This window comes from Astyanax mexicanus, chromosome 10, assembly GCF_023375975.1.
Source record: "Astyanax mexicanus isolate ESR-SI-001 chromosome 10, AstMex3_surface, whole genome shotgun sequence".
NCBI classification, from domain to species: Eukaryota; Metazoa; Chordata; class Actinopteri; order Characiformes; family Acestrorhamphidae; genus Astyanax; species Astyanax mexicanus.
The window spans coordinates 38,501,208-38,528,777 of record NC_064417.1 but is presented as its reverse complement, the minus strand read 5'-3'; the positions used below and the strand labels follow the sequence as shown (position 1 = coordinate 38,528,777).

Sequence of the window (27,570 nt, the reverse complement as noted above, 5' to 3'; positions counted from 1 at the left end):
CAAATAAAAATATTGTCATTTAGAGCATTTATTTGCAGAAAATAAGAAATGGCTGAAAACAAGTTCATATTCATAAAGTTTTCAGAAATCAATATTTGCTGGAATAACCCTGGTTTTTAATCACAGTTTTCATGTATCTTGGCATGTTCTCCACCAGTCTTACACACTGCTTTTGGATAACTTTATGCCACTCCTGGTGCAAAAATTCAAGCAGTTTAGCTTGGATTGATGGCTTGTGATCATCCATCTTCCTCTTGATTATATTTCAGAGTTTTTTAAATTGGTAAAATCAAAGAAACTCATCATTTTTTAAGTGGTCTCTTTTTTTTCCAGAGCTGTATGTTATGTATATATGCCTAGAGCACAACCCATTTCTTATACAGCTGCCAGAACAGTGGCATTTTGCCAATAGTTGCAAAATCTGTGTGTTCTTTTTGTGGTAGGTGATCACAGACAGACGCGAGTCCACTGTTCGTGGTCACATGACTGCCTACAGTTTAAGACCTGTCCAACAAGTCCTCGTAAATGCCACGCAGCCTGTAATCTAACCCCCACCTTAGTAACAAATCCTGGAGAAAAGAAACAAACAGGAAAAAAAAAAACTTTCTCCATTCCTTTCCATTGTTGACACAGTAAACTCACAAAAAACAACCCCTGACTTACTGCTGTTTACACAGCATAATGGTTATTCACGTCTTATCCTAAATGTAACACAATTACAGTGCCGAGGCCTAATCTCCTGCTGTCGGAGAGGCACACTGAACACGTGCTTCTGCTTTGGCATCTAGGTGAAAGAGCTTTTCACTCCAATTTGAAACCTGTTTATGTGTTTAAGGCAGGTAATGAATACAGAGCCTGATGTAAATAGAACATACACAATATATATTAAAAAAGTTGGTACATAGGAAATGTCACACATCATTTTAAATAAGATATAATGCTTTAATTTATTTCAGGGAAAATGTGTGGGACGTTTTTTAACTTTTGACACACTGAAATGTCCTATATTATCTCATATTATAAATAGCCCTTGAATAGCTGGGATTCACACACATGTAAAAATAAGTTCCTCAATTATTAAAAACACATGTCATTTCATTTTAAATACAATATAAAGATTTAAATCCAATTACAGGGGAAAAGGATCACATATTTTATCGCGATTGAAGGACGATTGAAATGTCCTATATTCTTATTATAGATAGCAACTAAATAGCTGTGAATAACCAGAAATATAACCTTAATTTGCTCATTTACTAATAACACAATAATGCCAGATCATTAATCATATAAATATGGCTATAAATAATAAATCATCCTATATTCTTTGGGCAGAATTCTTTGGATTTGATCTGGATGATGTGTGCAGAGATCTCCTTCTCTAAAGGTCAGTAACATTCTTCTTTTATTGTTTTTTTTCTTGAGCAGCAAAAATTAGTGCAAGCCCTGAGAGATATGTAGTCTTGAAATGGAAAGAACTGTACTTTTAAATAAACATACAAATTCAAAGTGCTGTAAAATACACAAAACTAATTGATCTGTAACAGTGAACAGTTTGGTTATCAATAGCACAATCATTCTCCAGAACTCTGTTTTTACAGAGAACAGACATAATCAGGCACTTAAATCCAGATTACATCCTTCCATTGTTAAACATACTTTAAGACTGAAAATAGCCAAAGAAAAGGCTATTAAAAATAAAAATAAAAATAATAATCTGTGCATATAAATTGATTGTCAATTTGAAATCACAGTAAGGCACAAGGATTAGACTCCATAATATAGTAAACAGTTCAGTTAGGGGAGGGCGATATGTTATAGAGTTATTTGTTGTATTGTGATAAATAATACATTAAATCAGAATATGGCTTTAAGTTGGCCGATTGCACACTTCTTCAAAATAAAATAAAAACTAATAAATAAATACATTTAGATTACATCTTTTGTATCTGTCACTGTATTTTGGTGGGCCTGCATGAATTCAATACTTCCAGATTACAATAAAGGCATCGAATATTATCTAAAATATTAGTCAAATCGAATGAGATAAATCGAAAAAAATTAACTGCGAACATGATATAATTGTGCTTTTTTTTACCGTACAATGATGAGGCCTATTTGGACGGATTATTTTCATCTAGGTAGGTAGAGAAAAGAGAAGACATCTTTGCATAAATGACTCAGATGGGAAGAGTGGCTACACGATTTACGCGAAAGTGATAAAGTGTAACCCACTAATTATTCTAATTCAATTTTTTCAGAAAATTAATCACTGCGTGTTCATTCGAGGTGGGAATCACAGGGCATCTCATGATACGATGATATGCCAATCATACGTCACTCATGATATATCAGATGCTGTGAAGTACTGTCGAGAATTGCCTTGCGATATACAGTACTGTGAATTCACCATAAAAAATATTTAGATTTGATGCCACATACTGATAAATAATTGCAAAAAACACACATATGGAGGTCTTCTGGATTTGACTGAGGTTTGCCACAGACTTGAATTACTTAAAGTGTCTATGCCTCAGACACCAAAACAAAAGGCCACCTTGAGCACCTCTATACTTCAGAAAGGCGTAAAAAATGATTTCCTGTTCATATGATGGAATATTTATCCACATGTCAGTTTGATCAGATCCTTAGGATTAATATATTCTGAGGTTATTTTACAGATCTTTACAGATGCAGGAGAATGCACTATGTAAAAAAGATTGATATGACGCACTGGGACGGGATTTAATGACGTGAGAATCTACAGTACAGCAACAGGTACTTTACCAATCATGCCCTGTAAAAATAATCCTGTCCAAACAACTCTGAATAAGTTTAGTCATGTAAACAGCTGACTTGATACCAGTTTAACCTTTCTCTCTGATTCATTCTGTCGCTGGGTTTTAAAATAATTAGTTATTGTATGTTTAATACAATTTTATGGTGTTTGTTGGCACCACAGCTTTGCTGTCGCATTAGATTTGATGTAATACACACTGTGTATTATGAAGATGTGTATCATATATATTCAATTTCATTATATCGCCCGCCCCTGAGCTTAAAGCATCTTTCCATATCAGCAAAAAGTGTCACAGTCTCCATTCTGTGACAGTAAGCTTTGGGAGTAACGGACGGCATCACTGATTGTATGAAAAATATTCTCTGGGCTACCCGTTTTATGGTCGTAGTAACCAGCCCTCCGCAGAGAATCTATTACTGAGGTATTACACTGTGCCAACAACAAGCGCACCCCCAACTCCTTATAATCCTTATGCACCTCCTTCAGTGCACCAACACCCGCAGTGTCCAGAAACAGCACTGCACTACAGTCTATGATCAGCGTATGAAAGGCAGGACCCTGCGAAAGGAACATATTCGTTGATGCCTCGTGGTCTTGCTTCACCCCGTCCTCCAGTGTTTTCTGCTTATTCTGCTTCTCCAGCTTCTTGCGCCGGGCTTTCTCCTTCACTGGGTCCAGACCCACGTTGCGATACAGAGACTTCTTGAACAGGGTCTGATTGGCATAGTAGATTGGAGCTTCATAGCGGAACACAGCCACCCCAGGATGTGTGTGAAGGCCCTTGTATGAAGCCAGGTCTTCAAAAATCTCATAGTCTCCAGCTTGTCCCAGCTTGAATGCCTGAGCCCGCTGGGTGCGTCCCAGCACAGAGAAGGCAGACACCAGCACCCCCACGAGAAGACCCAGCTCAGTATTCACCAGCGCTGACGTGGCCATGGTCACCAGCCAGATAGTAGCATCCACTCGGTTCGTCCGCCACATCTGGGGAACATCCCGGAACTTCCGTAGAGCTCCACGCAGGTTCACTACGATGATGACAGCCAGGACACATCTGAAAATTAAACACGACAGTGGTGAATATATATAAGATGCTCTTTAAGCACACTTCCTTTATGCTTGATATACAAAGCCTGTTAAATATTTAGGGATAGCTTTTCTTTGATACACAGCAACATAAACTTCAGGGGGCAAAAGTCATGGCCTCACTTAAACTTTAATAATTCCCATTGTCTTGCCATGAGCCAGTGTTCATTCTCACTCTGAAGATAGCATCGCACAACTTATGTAAATGAAGGCTTTAAACAAGTCGTCTCTTGATGTAACAATCAATGATCAATTGGCATTCTGCTATCTCTTGATTTTTAGCATGTCAGTGTATATCAATTTACAATAATGTTAATGTAATACATTATATAGTTTTAACATATCACACATTTTTCAAATAGTTTTGTTTGTACCAACCAATTACGTGATCGGAAATCGGGGCCAGTCACGTAATTTTCGAAAGGTTTAGAATCAGGTGGGAAAGATCCAGATCACTGATGTATCAAAAAGTGTAATGTTATGTAACTTTGTGAGTTCAGTATAGACTTCACAGTTTCCAGTAGTATATATATATATATATATATATATATATATATGTAATGTATGTATGTATGTATGTGTATATATATATATATATATATATATATATATATGGAGTTACACTACACTAGCATCATTTCCTTCATTAAAGCTCTTTAAACACAATCAAATATTCTAATTTCAAAAGCATCAAAAATACCCTGGGATATTATAACAGTAAAAAGTGTAGTCTAAATCTAAGTCTAAGTCTGCCAGGCCTAAAAAAATGTATATTCTGATACCATCATTTTTGACAATAATAAAAAATGAATTAGTCAAAAACATGTGATCAGGACATCCCTATTTTTTTATTCATCAATGTTCTGTATTTAGGTTTGTTCTGGCCAATACACATGCTTCCTGATAAATTGGACAATAAACTATGTGAGATTTGTGGGTCAAATGCACTTTATATTCTTTTCAAATGTTATTCATAGTATTTTTGTGTTGTTCATTAGCTGGTGATGTTTTGTTTGCATAGCCTGTAGTTAAGTGTACTTACCGTGGGTCTTTTTTTGTTCTGCATACATTACACAACCACAGATTACATTGATTGTACAAAGGGATTGGCTTAAAAGGGCAAAGCATTTAGAGAAGATATCTAATGCTTTTAATTATCTTAAGTAATGTTAAAGATCTAAATAATAATAATTTAAATAATACTGGAATGGTTACATTAATCAAATGTTTACAAAAATACAGTATACAGTGAACGGATATATACAATCATCATTTTGAACATACTCTCACTAAACATCAGCTATAAAAATGAGAACTGATCACTTTTTGGAAATCATGTGAACTTAACGTTTCGGTTTCTATGAACTCGTTACTCACTAGATGAAAAAACTGGAAAAGTTACATCTATTTTATCTCTTATAATAATGTTCTTGTACTGCATTACAAAATGCACTTACTTCTGAAGCGAGTAGAATAGAGGAGCGATGACCAGCAGCACCAACAGCAGCACCAGTGCAGTGATCAGGCCAGACACTTGAGTCTGGCAGCCAGTAGACTCCTTCACCAGGGTCTTGGTTAAGGCAGCACTTGTGGTGAAGCAGCGAAAAAAGGACGGGAAGATGTTACAGAAGCCGATGGCGTACATCTCCTGGTTAGGGTCCACCACATAACCGTGCTTCTTTGCAAACATCTCAGACAGAGAGACAGTGATGGCAAAGCCCACAATGGCTATAGAGAAGGCATCAACTGCTACATTGGGGATGAGAGACCAGTCGGGCAGCTGTGGAGGCATGAAGCCTGTGGGAATGGCCCCTGCCACCCCTGATCCGTACTTCTCCTGAAACTGGCCAAAGTGAGAGGCCAGGGTGGCAATAATGACCACGAATAGCTCAAACGGAATGGGTGCTTTAAGCTTGGATTTAAAGCGGTCATTCAGCTCTTTGGTGGGTATTAGCACTAAAAGGCAGATAAGGCTGGTGATGAGGTCACAGATGTTGGTTTGGCCTAAGTTCGTCAGCAGACTGATCCAGGTTTTGATCAGTGAGCCCCAGCCCTGGGCACGGGGAAGCTTCAGCCCCAATAGATACTTCAGCTGTGAGGTGAGGATGGTGAGAGAAGCACCGGTAGCAAATCCACTCAGGAGAGAGTCCGAGAGGAACACTGAGACAAAGCCAACCTGAAGGAGACCCATTAACACCTGAAATCAAAGGAGAACAGAATGAGATGATTAATGACTTCATGTCTATCTCCTGCTTTCTCCTGTGTTATGTGGAAACAATATAACTCAATGGGGGTCTGCAAAGAGCGGTGCGGCTACTGCATGCAATGTAAAAGCCCCTTAAGAATTGACAATGTACTGAAATTTGGACCCCACTCCAAACCCTCCAGGTAGACACGTACCTGGTAGACTCCTGCTGTGAAGGTGACGGTGGCTCCTACAATAATGGCATAACAGCTGCGATCACAGTAGGGAGCAGTGCTGTTCTCCAGGCTCGTCATGTTGCTCGGCAGATCGGTGAGATATCCAGCCACAGCCAACTCCCTGTCCACAACCTGGCCCACCAGCAGACACAGCACTCCAAAGATCCCCACCGAGATGTGCCTGGATGTCCCCAGGAGAGCGTAGATGATGCTGGAGAAGAAAGATGTGTAGAGGCCATAGATTGGATCCTGACCTGCCAGCAGGGAGTAGGCAATGGACTGGGGCACCAGCAGAATGCCCACAATGACGCCGGACATCATGTCTCCTATAATCCAGTCTTTGATCTGATATCGAGGCAGCCATTTCAGAATGGGTATGGAGTCGAAGAGCAGGGCTTTGGCTCGAGTTGGGCTGCAGGAACACTGCTCTTTCAGCTTCTGACTCAGCACTTTCTTCAGAGGTTCCTCCTCTCGCTGACGTTCCTCCAGGATGAAGGGAACGTGAAGGTCACTCTCAGGTCCAGCCTCCGCTGCAGCCCCGTTGCCTTCACCAGCAGCCATAGTGCACTGACCAAGAGCTCTCCCCTACAGAAACATAAGCATGTCGTAAATCTGTTAACTGTAATTTCAATGGAATGTGTTACGTAGGATGAAGTCATAAATTTTCCATATCGGTTTGACTAATTGAGACACTGAGGCAAAGCCAGAGGAAGTTATAAAGATGTTAATCTGTTTAATGTGGGGGGTGTAATGTGGCCTTTCAATGCAAATAAAATACTTTTATCAAGGTTCAAGGATTCATGAGGGCAAGCCCAAGACAGTCAATATTTGCCACATGGCACCGCAATCAAAAAGTCATCAAACACATTTTATCACTGTTTAACATAACTCTAATTAAAGTAAAGGTAAAAACTGCTAAGCACTAAGTTAAAATATGTCTGTATACTGTGTCTACTGAATTACATTTTTTTAAATGTATTTACTGTTTATATAGGGCAATAAAAACAGTTAATAAACCTCTCTAACCGTACTCAAAACTCTGAACCTAGTCTAACAAATTTAGCTGTTTACATGAAGTAATTAAGTAGACAGGAGACAGTTCTGCAAATTGGCTATATGTCTATACACAGAGTCAAACTGCATTTTTTTATCTGTACTAAAATTGTTACTCCTTATTGGACAATACTACATACATCTCTTAATTTCATTGGTTCACCTAAGTTTTGACAAAATATGAAAATATATTGGGTTTTTTTTAAAAAAGAGAAAAAGCATATTTGTTCAGCCAAATAATCTTTTTTATTTTTTGTAAATTATTTAAAAATAAGAAAAACTTCCTCCTTCTCCCTTTACTATTCTATTTTTTTCTTTCTCTCTTCAAATCACCTGCAACATGGAAAACATATTTACGAGAGAGCAGTTCATGAACAAAGGTCTCTCGTCCTTGATGAGCCTCTACTCTGGCCTTCACTCTCTCACTCAAACGTTTTCTGTCCACTCCACACATATTTAATAGTACAGCTGGTCTATGTGTTTATGATTTTTGCATAGGTGCTATTTATTGTGTTATTGTCAGTTTACCTATTGAAAATAAATTATACTATCTGATACTTTTTTAATCCCAACTTTATTTTTTATATATATTCACCTGTTCTTGATAATGTAGGATGTATTTATATGTAGACTAAAGTAAAATGAATTAGAAAGCAGTAAAAAAAAAAATGTCATTGGCGAAATGAAATCTGTCGGTAGGGCCACACACAGTTAATCCGGATTCCTGTAGTACTGTAGACCACTGTACCACAGGGCTGAAATTCAGACCTACTCCCTCAACAAACAGCACTTTGTATGAATGAGCCTGTGCCACGGCTACACAGCCGACTTAACTTTCCACAGCTTCTGCAACTTTCTGACTGCCTAATACTTCATCAAGTAGTTTGAACTGGCATGTGTGTGATTACACAGCATATACAAGCAAACAAAAATTCACTGTTCAAAAAAAGTATGTGGGTGTAGAGCAGGAAAAATGTTGATATTTTATCGATTTGTGATACGTTTTCTTATCATAATGTATCAACAATATGCTGAAATAAACATATTGAGGATATCATTAGTAAAAGTGACAAAATCCTGTAAAACTGGATGGTGTGCAGTAAACATAGAAAAAAAGAAGCACTGTACTAAACATAAAAGAACATTTGATTGATCAAAACACGATACATACATGTGTACTGTGAAAATGTCTTTAAATATTGTTTTATTATTTTTTTAACAGTTGTTGCTATACTGTTCATATCAGAATTGTATTGTATCAATCAAAATTAAGAAATATATTGTGATATAAATTCTGGCCCTATCATCCAGCTCTAGGTTGGTAACATTACTTTAGTTACATTTCGATTTACAGTTACCTGTACTTAACATAATTAAATATGTGAACTTACATAAATATTTCTATAAAATATTAAATATAACTTAAACTGATGATCACACTGTCTCATGACTGCTTTGTCAATGGTCACTCCGCAGACTTCTGATATCATGTTATTTTTAGGCCAAGAGTGCATCAGAATTTATCTGCAGTTCTCCAGGTTACTCTGGACTGGTAATATCAATACTCCTACGAAGTTAACATAGCTAGCTACATATGCTGTTTGCTATTATGTTTGACAGTCATGCAAAAATAATCAGAAAGGATTTTTTATGTGATTTACAGTATGCTGAGGTTAGGAATATGCTTATTTCTCAGCAGACTGATGCATTTCTGTGTTATTACACGTATATATGCCCGCAAAATAAAATATAATTTTTAAGAAAAAAAAAAACAAGGTAATTTAAGTGGATGGTCTATTTTCTGGCCTCATTGCAACTGAACTGAAAGGTGAATCTCTATTGTATGTAACCCTACATCCAACTCTAACTTGCACTTTAATCTTAACATTTTAGGATTAGGTTTAGGGTTAGATTTAAAGTTTAGATTAAGGTTTGGGTTAGGTGTAGGGTTAAATTTTAGAACTGATTAATGGTTAAGGTTAGGGTTGATTAATAGTTATGGTTAGGGTAAGTGTAGGGTTAGACCCTATCATTTTCATTCAACATAGTGTTAAATTGCATTTAATAGACAATCAAATGATGTTTTTGGCTGCTTAAAACTGCAGCCAAACTTTTAGCTAACTTACAGTAATGAATGTAAGTTACACTGTTTTTGAAGTAAACCCTGAAACTTGAAAACTAATCGATTGCAAAATACAAAGTTCTGAAGCCTCAGTCATCTGGAGTAAACTGAGCGACTGGTAATGTTACTGCAGCTTTACTCCTGGTTAAGTTAGTCACGCAGATTTAGTAACTTACATGGTTAAAATCTGTAAGAACTGGCGGGTTAGTAAGGAACACTTGTTGATGAATGGGCGCATTGACGGGCAGTAGAGTTTCTGCAACGTGTAACTAGAGTTAACTCCCCCTCCGGCCGCCCCTCCGGTGTTCTGTCGAATTTTCCTACCCATCGATACATGCTTCCCAAACGTACTGCGCATGCGCCGACCTACACAATTTAATTATTTCTCCTGTTTTATGTATAATTAATCTGGTTTAGGGGGGGTTTATGTGCATTAAACAACCTGGACGCACTGTCATTGCACAAAAGTGTAAATGGAAACTAAAAATTACACTTATTATCATAAATAAAATACAAAAGCAGTTTGTAATGAGCTATATTTACTATAACTTTGCCATGGTACAATGAATTATGCAATCCAAATCTAATAACGTACATCTACTGCAATATCACTGGGTACATGCCCTAAAATAGTGCTTCTTTTGTATTTTTACAGTTAAATATACATTGGGGCAGCACGGTTCGACAAGGTAGGAGAATTCGACAGAACACCGGCCGCCCCTCCGTCTCTTTTACTCTCTCCCCCCGGACTGCGTGTATCCGGACACAGCGGAATGAACAGTTACTCACCTTCTAACTTTCTCCCCGGTCTCTCAGAGCTGTCCTCATGTCTCTCCGCTCCTCCTGTATACTGACTCTCTCAAACTGCTGATCAGCGGAGTCTCAGCCATCACAGCCACCGTACAGCTCCACGGTCACGTGGTTCACTTCTGCAAAACAGTCTGTGTCACGTGACTGTACAAAATAACCGCCTCTACGGCTCGCGATAACATTTTTTAGTACCTTATTATTTTATTAATTGAATTATTTATCAGTAGATTTTAAATAGAGAAATAAAAAGGACTTGTTCATGGAAATTGTGAAAGTTTATTAATAAAAATAACAATCTGAAAAATGTTAGTCAAATGTTAAAAATCTTAGTTTATTTAAGAAATAAAGCACAAAACAAAAGCAATTTTGACACATACACATCACACTACCCCATGAAGCCACTGAGAAAATACCAAAAGTCTGCAAACCTGTCATCTAGCTAAATGTGGTTCAATATAAAGCATATTCTGGTTTGTTTAACACTTTTTGTTTGATAAAAAAAACCTGTTCCTTTGTAGCTTTAATGCGTTCAATGTTAACTGTAACGTTACAATGATAAAACAAATCATAAAAAGAAAGACAACCAGATAAAAGAGAAGATATATATATCATGAGTGTAGAATGATAATGCCACAACAATTTAGATTTATGATCATTTTTGTTTTTACTTTATTATTGATTGATGTAGGCGCAGTTTACACCCAAAATAAATGGCTCCCACCCCACACATTATTGGCTGTCTTTATCTCTTAATTTATACATTCAGCTTGAATTTAACATTAAAATAATAATTTTAATATTAATTACAATATTGACTGTCATAAAGTCAATTGCATATATTATCTATTTTCTGCAGAACATTAAAATATATTTAATGTCTGTTCCAATAGTCTTGTCATATCAGTTTCCTGTAATAAAACCCCATGAAATCTGCAAAGACTGCTAATAAAAATCATGAGACCTGCACTCAATGATGTCACTTCCTCAGTGAGATATGTCAAACTTCTAAATTCATTATTTTGTATAAAATGTTGGGGATAAACCAACAATATTGTTTTTATTGCTCAAATTTCATTGTGATATTGAGATAATATCACATTTAATTGTTAACCAACAAAATAACGTGGAAAATCCATAAAATTCTGTTTTGAGCCGTGCTAGTCAAGATCTTAAAGGTTAGAATAGAGAGTTACAGCACAAAACAGTGGAAAATGTCAATTTAGGAAGTTTAAACTTTGCTAATGTTTTAATCAGTTAAATGACAACAGATGTGTCAAAAAAGAACAACAGTTATGCATATAATTTTCCCATTTGACAAATAGTGTTAATACTATACTATGACTTTATATTACTACTAATTTGTTGATACTGTTGGTGTGCAGGCAGCCATCTTGGATTCTGGACTTGGGGTTGGTGAGACTCTTCTGACTTTCCAAAATAGGAAATTTATCTTGTCAGGTGCTCCAGTTGAAATTTTCTTCTAGGAAATTAATAATTCCAACGTCCAGATAACGTTATGCAGCATAAGTACTGATTATGGATCATAGAGAGTTTCCAAACATTTCCATCTCATTCATGCATTTATGTAAGCATAGTGGTACTTTAATGACTCAGCAAGCTGCTAAAACTGACGTGGTGTCTTATGTTCATGTGAAATTCAGGGATTTCTACTTTACACAGATACAATGACACAAACAGAATGTAAATAATGTAGATTTCAGTGTTTGGTGCATTTTTGTAAATATAAGATTGCAATTGATGTCTTATTTGCCAGTAAACTGCTTTAGAGTATCCCACAAGTGAATGGATTTACTTTCCAATTTTCCTCTGAAGTAAACTTATGTTTATAAGATCTATATCTGAGGTGTGAGCACCGCCGTGTGAATTTCATAATCCAGGTTATAATTGGATGCAGGATTAGGAGCACACACACCTCTTTAAAACAATCCCTGTAATCCTCAGGCTGTCTCTGCTCCCCTCAGCCTAGGTGCAGAGGACAACATAGTCGTTCAGGTGTGTGGATACCACAGTCCAGTAGGAAAGGCTTTAAAATCCTTAAAATCGTTTTCTTAAAAACGGCCAAATGGCTGCAGTGAACCAGGATGTGGTGGAGAAGTTTTTGGACAGCAATCCGGCCTTCGCTAAGGAATACTATGACAGTCATTTCAGAGCCCAGGTCATCTCAAACATGCTGTCCACCTCTAAGAACACAAACGTGGACACCACCAATTATCATAACCTGAGCTCCACGGAGGAGAGCGAGATGGTTTTCGACATGGTGAGGGACCTGCAGGAGAACCTGCAGATGGAGAAGGCCGTGTTCAACCTCATGCGCCACCTGTGCTTCGTCATGCGTGCAGACCGCATGAGCCTCTTCATGTACAGGCAGAGGAACGGCACAGCTGAGCTGGCCACTCGCATCTTTAATGTCAGCAAGGATGCCACTCTGGAAGACTGCCTGGTGCCTCCAGACAGTGAAATTGTTTACCCACTGGACACAGGCATTGTGGGCCATGTGGCCAGTGTCAAGAAGATGGTTAATGTCCCTGACGTGACCCAGGTAGGCAAACCATCTAAAGCTTTTTTATTCTCTTATAATTAAACAGGCTGTTTTTTTGCCTCTTCAATTTGGAGCATTTCTGTTGGCCCAGATTTAAAGAACAGCCACCAGAATAAATGTTTCATATATACGTTTTTTTTTGTTTATAATGGAGTTTTATGTGTGTAAATTTGAATAAATTTTCCTTTTAAATCAAGGCTGGATAAGATGACAAACAGGTTTCGGGTAGTACCACACATGCCTCACATTTGCCCACAGCTGTTGCAGCTGGCCCTGTAGGTCCTGCACATGCTTGCTGTGTGGGTGAGCATTATCCTGCTGAAAAGTGGCAGTTGGAAGCCCTGCTGTGATGCACATGTCCTGCACAAAATGCTGAGCTGGTAGTGTCTCTTGTATCACTATTAGGAGAGACCAACCAGCTTCTTCGTCATCATACCACTAGTTGGGGCAGAATTGAAGCCAGTACTGAAGGGCTCCATACTCAAACCCGACCGTCGTCAGATCCTATACAGATCAAAAACCTGGATTTCTTACTAAAGTATGGTATGATTCCAGCCTGTAGTAGTCCAGCTTTCTCATTTAAGACAGCACTGCATAGTAAAGCAGCGATAGACAACTGAAATGACTCTTGCACTTTTCTGAGACTGATGATTTGTCACCTCATAAAAGTCTGTCAACTGGAAAAAATGTATTTCAGTGTGTGGTATAAGCATGTCTAGCTAGCAATGAGCTCTTACTAAGAGGTATGGTACCCAAAAGTAGCTTCTGATTACCTTTTTATAGGGCAGCGTGGAAAGCATTTTGCGGTATCTTATGGCAAGACCTAATCAGACCACAGCTGTAGTCATTTACATATCTGATTCTAACAGTTTTGCAGCAATGTTTTTGTGCGTAAAACTGATCTCATTTCAGGTTGTTCAGTACTAGGCCTAATTCAAGGCAAGGGCCAGACTGAAACACTAATGTGTAGGGTGAATAGACAGGAATGTAAAATGTTTAATGTGTTTTTTGACAAGAATTTCTTAAAAAATGGGACTGTATTCGACTGTTTAAGACTGCATTAGACTGTAGCTACTTTTAATAACTTTCCCATAGTGAAAAGTAAATAAAGCATTTGGAAACTAAAGTAAAGTGCATTTTAAAAAATCTGTCAGACAGGTCCTTAAAAACGTAAAAACATTGCGAATATCTTTTTTTTTATCATTTCATAATTTGGATAAATCATAAAGGCCTCCTCTTATACTTACTTCCAAGATTAAAAATGAAACATTTTTAGAACTATATGTGTACTGGAATTGGGTTCAGTTCTACTATAGGGTCTTTTCTCAATGATTTCTTCACTAATGTCACGTTTTTAAGGTTTGCTGAATATTATTTATTTGAAACTGCTCTATGGCATCACTGACCTGCAAATAAGCTGAATTTAATCAATTATTAAACTGAATTTCATAATTTCAAGGCTAAAACACTGTAACCAAAGGAACACCCAGTTCCATGTATTGTGTATTGCTGGGAACCGTGCCCTGCTTGCTGTTCAAAACCATTCGTGTTAAAATAAAAACAAACCAGCAGAGGGCAGTGCATGATTGCTATAAAACTTATGATTTTGGCCACTGACTGAAGAAACACCTGAAGAAACAATGAGCTTTTTTCAAAATACACTGTAATACTGCTAATAGACAGACAAATGATTTTTTTATGTAATGTTTCATACATCTTACTATTTTAACAGTATTATCTATTTAATCAAACTAGCAATCAGCCCTCAGAAGCTGGCTACCAAAACACAAATGACTGATAGTCTTCCCATGTGGGGCCTGTTTGGGTAGCCCAACTGGAAACCAGAAAGTTTGCCCATGGGTTGCATATATGGATGCCCACCATGGGTCATGATGGGCCAGGAGGTGGGGCCCAAGGCAACCGAAAGGTTGCACAAAGCATGCAGGGTTTAGCTGGAACCCATATAAAGTCAATGTGGGTTGCCATAATTTAATTTAGCCCATTTGAAAAGTACAACTGGTTCCAGTATTAACAATGTACTTGTAAAATCCCACTTATAGACCAGGCTCACCTATAACCTATAACCCACCAGGTACAACCCTAGGGCATATTCCACCCACATAAGTCCGACAGCATGCTGACTGTGGCACAATAATGCACAAAGCAAGAAACACTCTTTGTTTATACAGATCAAAATGAATCTAATGTGTCAAACACTCTTTGATAATAGCTGTGAATTATTTGAATCAAACTTAATCCTCTTGCTTGCAGACTGTACGGAGTGTTATACAGCTGAAAGTCAGCACATGATCCCAATTTCTAAAGGCTGTTATAACACTGCTCACAAAACCAATAGATTAATTTCAACCTGAATCACAGCGCTGCAGAAAAAGAGCTCATAGCCAGACGTGCATGACAATGGTCCGGGGTGAATGGCGTGAAATTCTGCTCTCTATTTGATTAGCGAGGAGCAATCATTTTTCAAGGGAACAGACTGTCTCTCTCTCCGTCAGCATGAAAAGCAAAAACTCCTCAGCCTCTGTAGAACACGGCCTCTCCACAGCACATAATCACTTGTAACAAATTGGCTTCCTTTATCTTTGTCGATGGTAACGTGTGACTGAAATACAAAGTCTGTAGAATGCAGGATGCAGTGACACTCCCTCTTTGCTTAAAGGCATAATACATACCGGTACATATGGCAAGCTGTTTTAGTCTAAAATCACAGCAGTGATACAAGTTGTAACTCACAAGTAAGTTGTAACTGTACAAGTTTTTTAACTGGTTAAGAACTGGAAATTACAGATAAATATGGAAAACCAGCAGAAACACACATTTCAATTGTATTAGATCTACAAAGCCATTCTGACTAGACCTATAACCGGAATCACATATCCTTAATGTAATCCCTAATTTTGACTGTTCATATGTTCTCTAGGTTCTTATTCACAATCTTTTAGTAGGTAGAAATTAAATAGAAATGAACTCTTATTTCAGATATCAGCTATGAAATGTTTACTAGTAATAATATGAAAACAACTGGGAATGGCAGCAAGTCAGCAACAAGTGGTTAGTGGTAGGCCACATAAACTTACACAATAGGGGAAAAGATGCTGAGGCACAAAGTGTGCCGAGGTCCCCAGCTCCAAGTGCTACAAACCTCCAAACTTCATGTGGCCTTCAGATTAGCTTAAGAACAGTGTAGAAGAGTGTAAAGAGCTTTGTAGAATGGGTTTCCATGACCTAGCAGCTCCATTCAGGCCTTATAGGCAAATGGATATCTTTGGTAATATAGAATGTTCCCATTTCTTCAATTATATAGAATTCTGCTAGTTACACACACACACACACACACACACACACATACATATATATATATATATATATATATATATATATATATATATATATAGTCACCTTTATACTAGTAGAAATTGTAATTCCAGATATGAAGACATAAGAAAATTTGACTAGTAAAAAATATGAATATTATAAATACTAGTCAAAGCCTACATTTTACATATCAAACGTTTTATTATTATTATTATTATTATTATTATTATTATTAAGAGTTCTTAATATATTATAATTATATATTTATAATTATATAATTATATATAATTATACTGTTCTTCCATGCACTTTAAAACTAGACAAAACTACATTAGAATAAGCTTGATTTAGCATTTATATTACAAGTAATTCATTTACAGATATATAGACCTAGACATTTTACGTAGTGTAGATATCAGATATAAGTAGGTAAAACAGTAATTATAGATAATATCTACTATAACTGGAGCTTTTTTATATAGTGAAAAATAGAGTAAAATTCTAGCTACATAAATAAAGTAGTAACATATGACTAGTCAAAATTACATTAAGAATATTCAGTCCTGGTTACATGACTAGTCTGAATGTCTTTAGATCTGTAGATTTAATATTATTAACATTACTAGTAAACACATCTAAAATCTGAAGTGAGAGTTTCTACTAGTAAGAGCTACGTACATTACAGAGATCAGAGGAGTTTGGGTTTCTATTGGTTTCTATTACAGCTTGCCATATATGGCCATAGATGACCAGTGGAAAATAGGTCATAGATATTCATTAAACACCTTCAGAATTGGGGACTGATTTGAGTCGTCTAATGATGGATTGCTCTTTGTGATTAGTTTCACACAATAGCCCTGATTGCATCGATCCGTCTGAGAGATAAGAGACAGGAAATAAGGTGTGAGATTCTAATTACACACACAAAAAAAAATATCACTGAAGTTTCTACTTTAGCTTTTCTAAGGTAAACCGTATACGTTTTGTGCCAGTAGACATTAGGCCACAGTGCAATTACTCCAGGTTTCTCTTTCCTTCCCCTGGCTGTGGGTGTTACTGGGCACAGGGAATAAAGCGCTTTAATCTCACTTGAATTAGAGCGATCCTGGATTAAATCTAAAGGTCAGTGCCTAAAGCCATGTTCTTCAAGTCAGCAGAATATGCAGCAGCTTACCTTCACTCCACATCTCCTTTACATCTTACTTAGATTTTTTCAGTAGAATTTACCATAATTGCCCATTATGTGCAAGGCTTTGAATATCAGTAGGCGGTTGGGTAAAGAGAAACACATTGGACCCAGTGTTTACCCCTGGATTTCCACAAGAATGAGACCCTTCATCAGATGTGTTTGACAGGAGTTGTTATTACCTGACAGGAGAGAGCAGCTGTGAATTGTGAAAAGCCTGTATAAATATAAGCTGGGCTGAGACGACAGACTGTAATGCTCTGTCCCATGTTTTTATGTGATCTGTTCCACATGTTTAGGCGGACCATTGGCAAGCGATCTATCCTTAGAATAATTGCTTGTATATGAATGTAATCCAAATGTCTGGATGTGCGATTTCTTGTCTGGTTGTTCAATTTTTGTAGATGCAAAGATTAGATACATGTCAAACAAGTGAGGATATAAAATTTATAAAATTTGACTCCCTGTCTAAAACAATTACAAGAAAAAGGAGCACACAGAAGAAAAGTATCCTAAAATGAATGAAAAAGTAGATTAAAGTATACTAAGCATTATTATGCTATAGTGCACTAAAGTGCACTTGTAGCCACATTAATAATCAGTATATTTAAAGAGTGCTAAAAATTGAACACTTTTTTTTTTACTTATTATATACTTTAATTGTATAAAAATAATACAAAGGTCTTACTTACTTGTGCTAAGTTTACTGAACTGTACTAAAACGAAACTATTTTAAATATACTTAAGTAACATTTAAACATACTACTTCATGAATGTAACCTCATATTTTAAATATTCTTACAGTAAAATTATACTACATTTAATGAGTGTTACAACTGTATCACTATTATACACCAAATATATTAGAAATGTACTAAGAATTGATATTAAATATATTTACATTAGAGTACAAATATGCTTCTTGTTCCTGTCTTTTGTAGGTTGCACACTAGTATACTTTTTTGGGTATAAAAATATATTTTAATACACTGTACTGAAACGTGTTACAAATTAACTTTACATTTTTTATTTGACAATTAAATGTTATTTACCACTGTATCCTATAATTTACAAATATTTATATTTATATTTCTAATTATAATTACAGAACATTGAAATACATTTTAACTGTTGTAGTAATGTAATACACATATATATATATATATATATATATATATATATATATATATATATATATATATATATATTTATTTATTTTTACCAATGTAGTAATTTATTTACTTTTTAAAAATACATTCTACTTTAAGTGAACTACTAATAGCAGTCTATTTATTTAAAATACACTATATTGTCCTTTTCAAAAAGTATGATCAAGTTTTACTTTCAAACATTTGATTAAAGCATAATATTAATGTACTTTTAATATATTTTAAGTAAGTACATAAATATGTTTTTATATTCACAGCATACATAGACATTTCTCAATATGTTTTAGGCACAATTAAGTATATTTTTTTCTACCAGGGTTACTGAATTATTTTTTTTATCACGTCTGAATACTGCTGAAGTCCTTTATAGTTATGCAGTTAATATGGAAGAGGTAAGAGGACCCAACTCTTGGAAAAATGATGAATTTGTTTTATTTTGAAGGAAGTACTTAAATTCAGTTCAGACAGTTCTAAAGGTTTGTTTCTTTCTCCAGAGCCAACACTTCAGTGACTTTGTGGACACACTGACTGAGTATCAGACCAAGAGTGTTCTGGGCACTCCTATCATGAACGGTAAGGATGTGGTGGCTGTTCTCATGGCAGTGAACAAGATTGATGGTCCGAGTTTCAACGCGAACGATGAGGAGGTACCCATCCCCATTCTCTCTCTCTCTCTCTCTCTCTCTGACTGTCTGATAAAATATATCATGTTATTATTCTCTCTGTCATGCTGACACATAAAATACTAAAGGATAAGGATTTTCAGCATAACTGTGTGCATATTTCTGTGTCCATCCTTTTATCTTGATTCTTTGATCTCAATTACGCTAATTGTCACCAATGCATGTTGGGTTTTTTTTTTGCAGGTGCTGCAGAAATTTCTAAACTTTGCCAACCTGGTTCTCCGAGTGTTTCATCTCAGCTACCTGCACAACTGTGAAACCAGAAAAGGACAGGTAAGATGGAGATAAACACAAGTTTTATTTGCACATTGCATTATGGTTATAGAAGAGCCTAGAAAGACAATATACAATTAAATTTACTTTGCTGTTTTTTCTTTTTCTTTCAACTTAGACAGATATTCATATACAGCTCTGGAAAAAAATTAAGAGAGCCCTTCAGTTTCTTGAATCGGTTTCTCTGATTTTGCTATTTGTAGTTATATGTTTGAGTAAAATGAACATTATTGTTTTATTCTATAAACTATGGAGAAAATTTATCCCAAATTCCAAATAAGAATATTGTCATTTAGAGCATTTATTTGCAGAAAATAAGAAATGACTGAAATAACAAAAAAGACGCAGAGCTTTTAGACCTCAAATAATGCAAAGAAAACAAGTTCATATTCATAAAGTTTTTAGAGTTCAGAAATCAATATTTGGTGGAATAACCCTGGTTTTCAATCACAGTTTTCATGCACCTTGGCATGTTCTCCTCCACCAGTCTTACACACTGCTTTTGGATAACTTTATGCCACTGCTGGTGCAAAAATACGAGCAGTTCAACTTGGTTCAATGGTTTGGTAAAATCAAAGAAACCTCATCATTTTTAAGTGGCCCCTTATTTTTTTCCAAAGCTGTATATCATTTCTCTGAACAATCTTTTTATAACATTAGAATAGGGATATTAATGTGTGAAATGATAAATAACAAAGAAAGATTTTAAGGGATTCGCATATTTCTTCCTCTACAGTCCATAATATCATTAAACAAATTAAGAATCAGTGCATAAAGGGCTTAACACCCCTGATTTCCGATCCCTAAATAAGCGCTGCATAAGGAACTGTCATTTCACAATAGCTAATAGAATCACACGGGCAGGGATTGTTTTGGCAAACCTGTGTCAAGCACAACAATACAAGTTTTAAAAAAATGTATTAAAATAAATTAATGAAGAGGTTCAGAATGTACTTTTGAATAGAATCACACCAATTAACCTTCCTGAACACCTTTATTTTCAGTAATGTAATGTTTTTTTTTATTATTATTATTAAATCTGCTTGCAGGTCTTGCTGTGGTCTGCCAGCAAAGTGTTTGAGGAGCTGACGGACATTGAGAGACAGTTCCACAAGGCCCTCTACACAGTGCGAGCCTTCCTCAACTGTGACCGCTACTCCGTGGGGCTTCTGGACATGACCAAAACTAAAGTAATTGTCTTTCATTGCAGTCCATGCTGTTGTTTAGTATTGTAGTGTTTGATTGTGAGCGGAGTGGTTGGTGAACTAATGCTTGAAATACAGCAAGAGACCTTTTTTAAAAGTTTAAAAACTGTTGGAAAAGTTGAAAAGCTAAAATTGATTTCTGCAGTGCTGAAACATTTGATATTGTTTTGTATGGAGGAAATGAGTAAAATGTATAAAAATTCAGTATACAAATTAAGAATTGCTCAATATGAACACATTCATTTTAGGAACAGATTCCTGATTGGTAATTGATTCTCCTATATAGAAGTTTTCTGCTTTCTTTGAGTATCCACTGTCCTCTAAGTGGCATTTACTATATTATGAATAATATATTATGTTTTTTTTTTATTTATTAAAGATACCAGGATATGTTTCCCTTGCCTAGGTGCCTTTTAGGTTGGTTTTAGTGCTCAAAAAGTTTATCAAATAAGCCAATAAAGAGAAAGTTTCACAGACATTGATTAGTCTTAGGCTGCATAGCATTTGAAAATTGTGATTTTCCATAGAAAAAAAAGAATGTAGTCTATGGTTCCGCTTAATCCCTGTCCAGAAAACTGCTCAAATGTTTACTGGGATTGTCAAAACTTCAGAAGAAAAAGTACAGTTCGTTCATACGCCAGAAAATAGAACGTTTTTTTTTTTTCAAACACAATTGCAAAGTGAAAAATGAAAAAATAAAACATAAATCTTTACAAATCCACTTTAGCTTGAATGTGTATAGTGTGTATTAAAAATTGACAATTCAATCATGTTGAGATGAATGCATCATAGAACTTAAATTTAAAGCCTTAGGATAAAGCATTGAGACATTGTTCCCCTCTGTATAATTACAAATCAGTGTCAGCTGTGATCACTGAACGCATCTCCTCTCCTGCTTCTAGGAGTTCTTTGACCTTTGGCCAGTCCTGATGGGTGAAGTGCCTCCATACGCAGGCCCAAGGACCCCCGACGGCAGAGTGAGTGTCCATGATTACGATCTAACCTGCTTCTCAGACCATCAGATATAAAGTACATATGTGTTGCTTTAAGATAAACGTATGATATTGCTCTTCTCCACAGGAAATTATCTTCTACAAAGTGATTGATTACATACTGCATGGAAAAGAAGACATTAAAGTTATACCGTAAGTCCAGCATAAGATTACTCGGCCTAGTGAAGTGAAGCGGGTCAGCTCTGTCCTGGAGGAGCATTGTTCTGATTAATGGATTAATATCAATGTAATGTCCCTTTTTTTACTGCGTAACAATACATTTTTCAAAATTTACTTTGAATGAACACTTTTTACATTTATAGAGAGAAATATCAACCTCCACTATAAAGTACTTTGTCTATTTTGAAATTTTTATACAATACAATTTTTGCCAACAATTTTAATAATTAAATTAAATATATATGTGAAAACATGTAAGTATGTTTTTAAATATAAATAAGATATTTTAATAATTTAATTGTTTTCTTTATATACATAAAACTGTTTAAATACAGCTCTGGAAAAAAATAAGAGACCACTTCATTTTCTGAATCAGTTTCTTTAGCTATCAGATTTAGCTATTTATAGGAATATGTTTGAGTAAAGTGAACATTGATGATTGATTTTATTCCATAAACTCCAAAAACATTTCTCCCAAATTCCAAATAAGAATAGTCATTTAGAAAACGAGATATAACTGAAATAACAAAAAAGATGCAGAGCTTTCAGACCTCAAATAATGCAAACAAAACAAGTTCATATTCATAAAGTTTCGAAAGAGTTCAGAAATAAATATTTGGTGGAATAACCCTGCTTTTTAATAACTGTTTTTATGCATCTTGGCATGTTCTCCTCCACCAGTCTTACACACTGATTTTGGATAACATCATGTCACTCCTGGTGTAGAAATTCAAGCAGTTCAACTTGGTTTGATGGCTTGTGATCATCCATCTTCCTCTTGATTATATTCCAGAGGTTTCCAGAGCTGTAAATAGAGAAATTTTAACCTTCACTGTTTTTTTATACAATACAAATTTTGCCAACAAGTTTTAAAGTTATTATTTTAAGAGGTCATTAAATTTTTAACCATCATTGGAATATCATAACACGGTTACAACTATGATTTAACACAGTTAATAGCTTCCCAGTTTTGACACTGTGTCAGATTTGTATCTTATCATTATATATTTCTTTGTATTTAAGCAGTTTGTGTGTTTATCATGTTCTCCAGGAGTCCTCCTGCTGATCACTGGGCTTTGGTCAGTGGACTGCCCACCTACGTGGCTGAAAATGGCCTGGTGAGAGTCCTCCATCTTTCCTGACAGCTGAGTTAGACAAGCAGAAAGCCATTATACACGAGGCCGTGTGTCTCTCATGAGAACAGCCGTGGGAAACGGGATGTGAATGAAATGTTGGAGAGTGGGGTTTGTGAGGACAGAGTAATTAATAGAACAGAGCTGATCTGAACCACTGAATCTCACCACTGCTCTCTCTTCTCTGTGTGTGTGTGTTTCAGATCTGTAACATAATGAACGCTGCAGAAGACGAATACTTTGAGTTTCAAGTGAGCTTACATCTTAACATTTTATTTCATAATTCATAACAGATCTGAAACAAATATCAGGTTAGCCATATTCTCTTTAGTGCCATTATTGTTGTTGTTAATGTTAATAGAAGGTGTGATAGTCATGTATTAATGTATTGTTAATGCCTTATGAAAACTCCAAAATGGGAATTTGAAGATGGCAAGAAAAAACATATTTTAATGTCAGTTAATATGAAACGATTATTTTTTATTTTAAAATAATTTTAGCATTTCATATTGGTACATTCATCCTGAAATATTGTTTTCAGATATAACATATACATAACATCACTATCAAGTAAAAAATCTGATTTTATTTAACAAATATAATTCTCTTTTATTTTCTTTATTTTTATTGATTATAAAATGTATTTTTTTCTAAACATTTGACTAGAGTATTAGTATTCACTGAAAGTGTGGAAGGACCACATGATATATAATTTTGCTTTTTAAGAAGTAATGCTAAAAATCAAGCTAAATTATTTGATGATACACGATTCATTTAGTAGATAAAAAAATAAAATTCTTAATAAATTCAGTATATTGTTACAACAATATTTCAAATAGAAAAATGGAACATAATTTAAGGATAACTTGATATACTAAGATATACAGTATTTTTTTGTATTGTGAAAGGTTTGGATCCAATATACATTAAGAGCCATTTTTATACATTTGTGTTTTAAAAAAAAATTAATGATGGTGAGCTTTACACAAAGGAACTATTACAGAGCTATACAGCCTCATAGATGCTCACCTAACATTCATTAACATTTAACTGCATGTCTGAAATATAATGTATCTGAACTCGTAGCTGAATGTAAATTATTCTCTATAGCTATAATTTAATCCTACAGCTAACCCTTTTCTTGTTTTTAGAAAGAACCCCTGGACGTCACAGGCTGGACCATAAAAAACGTTCTCTCCATGCCCATCGTCAACAAAAAAGAGGAGATTGTTGGTGTGGCGACGTTTTATAACAGGAAAGATGGGAAGCCTTTCGATGAAATGGACGAAACACTCATGGAGGTATTTGTGGAATCAGATTTGGCAGACATGATGCAAGGAATGAGTCACAGTTGTATTATTACACACACACTCACAAACACACACACACACACATCTCCAAGTTATTTATTTCTGAAAGTCAGTGAAGTTAATTGTAATCACGGTTCTTGTTCTGTTTGTTCTCAGTCTCTTACACAGTTCCTGGGCTGGTCAGTGCTCAACCCAGACACCTACGAAAAGATGAACAAGCTGGAGAATCGAAAAGACATCTTTCAGGACATGGTCCTCTATCATGTCAAGTGCAGGAAGGATGAGATCCAGAACATCTTGGTGGGTTACTGTGGTGGAAGAGTTTAGCTTCTGCAGTAATGTACTCTGACGATAATATAAAATAACATTATGACCACCTCATTGTTTCTACACTTATTGTGCAGACCATATATGAGCATTTTTGGAAGTAGTTCAATAATTAAAGACTGTAGCCCTGAATAATATGTTTCTCTGCATACTTCTCTAAATATTATCATCCTTTCACCCTGTTCAGCCTCAGAAGAGCTTCTCTCTGTCTCAGACTTTACATCTACAAGGTGGGGCAGCTGGGTAGTAGTGCATAACAGATTGGACAGTGAGTGAACACAGTGTTTAAAAACTCCAGCAGCGCTGCTGTGTCTGATCCACTCGTACCAGCACAACACAGTGTCTGCAGTTTGACCCATCACCCAAATAATAATAGCTCCTGCTCTGTGGTGCTTCTATGGGCTCCTTAATGTTTAAGAACAGGGTGAAAGAAGGATAATAATGCATCAAGAATGTTACAAAGAATTGAACAGACAACTAAAATAAGTTAAGAAGAGAAACTAAAATCTAACTAAACTGTGTTCTGTGCTAGAATACACGTGAGGTGTATGGAAAGGAGCCAGACGAATGCGACGAAGAAGAACTAGAAGCGATTCTGGTAAAAGCCAATTAAAGAGTGAAAACAATTTATTATTTTATACAGCTCTGGAAAAATAGTAAGAGACCACTTAAAAATGGAAACCTCTGGAATGTAATCAGGAAGAAGATGGATGATCACAGGCCATCAAACCAAGCTAAACAGCTTGAAATTTTTGCACCAGTAGTGGCATAAAGTTATCCAAAAGCAGTGTGTAAGACTGGTGGAGGAGAACATGATGCCAAGATGCATGAAAACTGTGATTAAAAACCAGGGTTATTCCACCAAATATTGATTTCTGAACTTTATTCAATTCAATTCAATTCAATTTTATTTATATAGCGCTTTTTACAACAAAGGTTGTCACAAAGCCGCTTTACAGGAAAAACAGGTCCACGCCTCTTATGAGCAGCACCACAGAGATGCCAATTTTATGGTGACACAGTGGCAACTCCCTTTAAGAGGAAGAAACCTCTTTTTATGAATATGAACTTGTTTTCTTTGCATTATTTGAGGTCTGAAAGCTCTGCATCTTTTTTGTTATTTCAGCCATTTCTCATTTTCAGCAAATAAATGCATTAATCAACAATATTTTTATTTGGAATTTGAGAGAAATGTTGTCCGTAGTTCATAGAATAAATCAACGATGTCAATTTTACACAAACATATACATATAAATAGCTAAATCAGAGAAACTGATTCAGAAACTGAAGTTGTCTCTTAATTTTTCCAGAGCTTAATGTAAGGTGGTGAATGTGTATATCCTGAAGCTGTTTTCCTGGGTTTTGTTCGTCTGGTAGGCCGAGACACTCATAGACTCAGAGCAGTCAGAAATCTTTGAGTTTCATTTCTGTGATTTTGAGCACTCGGAGATGGACCTGGTGAAATGTGGCATTTCGATGTACTATGAGCTGGGAGTGGTGGACAAGTTTCACATTCCTCGTGAGGTGAGTTGAAGATAACAAGCTGTCTGCTCGTTTGGTTTCTGTGAGAAGCTGTGAGCTCAGAATAAGCTGAAATTCAATTGGCTAATACATAAGTTTTTTTTTTTTTAGTTTAAAATGTGGACAAAGATAAATTTAAGATGTTTTAGAGTTGTTATTCATTCAAACCATCAGATTTAAAATTTTATGTGACACTATCGCTGCTTCAGTCTCTGGTAATGTATAAGCGTCCAAGATAATATAATTGGCATTGGTTTTTCTGAATGACCCTTCCTTTCCCCATTACAGATTATTGTCTGTCAATAAAACAGAACTGGGAGTTTAGTATTCTCCTGCTAGTGTGTTAACTGTAGAAATATGCTATGGATGCCATGGTGCTAGTCCTTTTGGTTCTATAAAAATAAATTAAAAATGCCGGCCATATTGGAAACTTGAGTTCCAAATAGTGCAGTCAAGACCACAGGCTGATCCAGGCTTACCTTTTTATTTGGTAGATTGTCCCCTTTCCTTAGACCAAGTGTATCTCATAGAATTCCTTTATTATGCTATCAGCACAAATGCATAGCATATTTTTCCCTGGATTCAACCATTTAATACACTTGTGCAGTGTTTTAACAGTTAGAGTACATCTTTATCTAAGTTTGACAATACCATAACTGGGACAATATATAAGGCTAATAAGTAATAACTACTGATAATAGACCTTGTTCACTCTTAAAAAGAAATGTTGCAGTATTTACAGAAATTCCAACATTCATCAATATTTAGATTTTTGGGATTTTTAAATATCCAAGGAAAATAAAATCCATTATTATAAAAGCCAATATGTGGAAAAAAAAAGGAGGTTAAAGAGTCTTTTCTCAATAATGAATATAGGAAAATTCTTGGGATTGCATTTTTTTTAATGTACGGAATTCAGTAGTTTACTGTAGTGAGGTTTTTTTTTTTACAGGCACTGGTGAGGTTCGTATACTCACTCAGTAAAGGCTACCGAAGGATCACCTACCACAACTGGAGACATGGCTTTAATGTGGGGCAGACCATGTTCACGTTGCTCATGGTAAGGCTACACAATTATACTACAGTACACAGTTACATTATTAGCATTCGAACACAGAGTTTGTGTGGGAATCCCCCTAAACTCTTTATAGAGCATTCATACTGCAACAAGGGCAGCATCACTATTGCAGTGTTATCTTGCTGGTCACAGTTGTTGCCCAGTATGGCTAATATAGTGTTAGCAGCCTCATGCAATATTGAATGAGCAATTAGCATTAGCATGCTGGCTATCAGCCTCATTCCAAACCACTGCTGCTGCTATGTTAGCACACTGGCTACTGACCATATCCCACATTGTTAGCAGTCTTGTCCTGCATAACTATAGTGATGTTAGCACACTGGCTACCAAG

General features: G+C 35.9%; 2 protein-coding genes across 2 annotated transcripts in view; one reads left to right on the top strand and one right to left on the bottom strand.

The window, feature by feature from the left end:
- Nucleotides 1-349: 349 nt before the first annotated feature.
- slc26a2 (solute carrier family 26 member 2) lies at nucleotides 350-10,405 on the bottom strand. The gene is made up of 4 exons (XM_007246413.4): nucleotides 10,269-10,405; nucleotides 6,284-6,889; nucleotides 5,341-6,080; nucleotides 350-3,851 (listed from the first exon to the last, which is right to left on the bottom strand). Exons 2-4 carry the CDS (start codon nucleotides 6,863-6,865, stop codon nucleotides 3,077-3,079), a joined length of 2,097 nt encoding a protein of 698 aa, XP_007246475.2. The 5' UTR covers nucleotides 6,866-6,889; nucleotides 10,269-10,405; the 3' UTR covers nucleotides 350-3,076.
- A 1,846-nt stretch (nucleotides 10,406-12,251) lies between these two features.
- Nucleotides 12,252-27,570, top strand: part of pde6a (phosphodiesterase 6A, cGMP-specific, rod, alpha) — a 29,141-nt gene continuing 13,822 nt past the window's right edge. The window contains exons 1-13 of the mRNA XM_022684063.2: nucleotides 12,252-12,849; nucleotides 19,032-19,184; nucleotides 19,404-19,493; nucleotides 20,543-20,683; nucleotides 21,601-21,675; nucleotides 21,779-21,843; nucleotides 22,922-22,988; nucleotides 23,207-23,254; nucleotides 24,155-24,304; nucleotides 24,470-24,613; nucleotides 25,173-25,238; nucleotides 26,018-26,164; nucleotides 27,114-27,221. Coding sequence (XP_022539784.2) covers nucleotides 12,373-12,849; nucleotides 19,032-19,184; nucleotides 19,404-19,493; nucleotides 20,543-20,683; nucleotides 21,601-21,675; nucleotides 21,779-21,843; nucleotides 22,922-22,988; nucleotides 23,207-23,254; nucleotides 24,155-24,304; nucleotides 24,470-24,613; nucleotides 25,173-25,238; nucleotides 26,018-26,164; nucleotides 27,114-27,221 — 1,731 coding nt within the window. The 5' untranslated portion in view covers nucleotides 12,252-12,372. The remainder of the gene's footprint in view (nucleotides 12,850-19,031; nucleotides 19,185-19,403; nucleotides 19,494-20,542; nucleotides 20,684-21,600; nucleotides 21,676-21,778; nucleotides 21,844-22,921; nucleotides 22,989-23,206; nucleotides 23,255-24,154; nucleotides 24,305-24,469; nucleotides 24,614-25,172; nucleotides 25,239-26,017; nucleotides 26,165-27,113; nucleotides 27,222-27,570) is intronic.

Coding starts and splice junctions, on each gene's coding strand:
- slc26a2 (XM_007246413.4), bottom strand. CDS start 6,865: ATGGCTGCTGGTGAAGGCAACGGGGCTGCAGCGGAGGCTGGACCTGAG. Junction 6,081..6,283: donor TCACAGCAGGAGTCTACCAG/GTACGTGTCTAC, acceptor CTTTGATTTCAG/GTGTTAATGGGTCTCCTTCA. Junction 3,852..5,340: donor CTATTCTACTCGCTTCAGAA/GTAAGTGCATTT, acceptor TTTAATTTTCAG/ATGTGTCCTGGCTGTCATCA.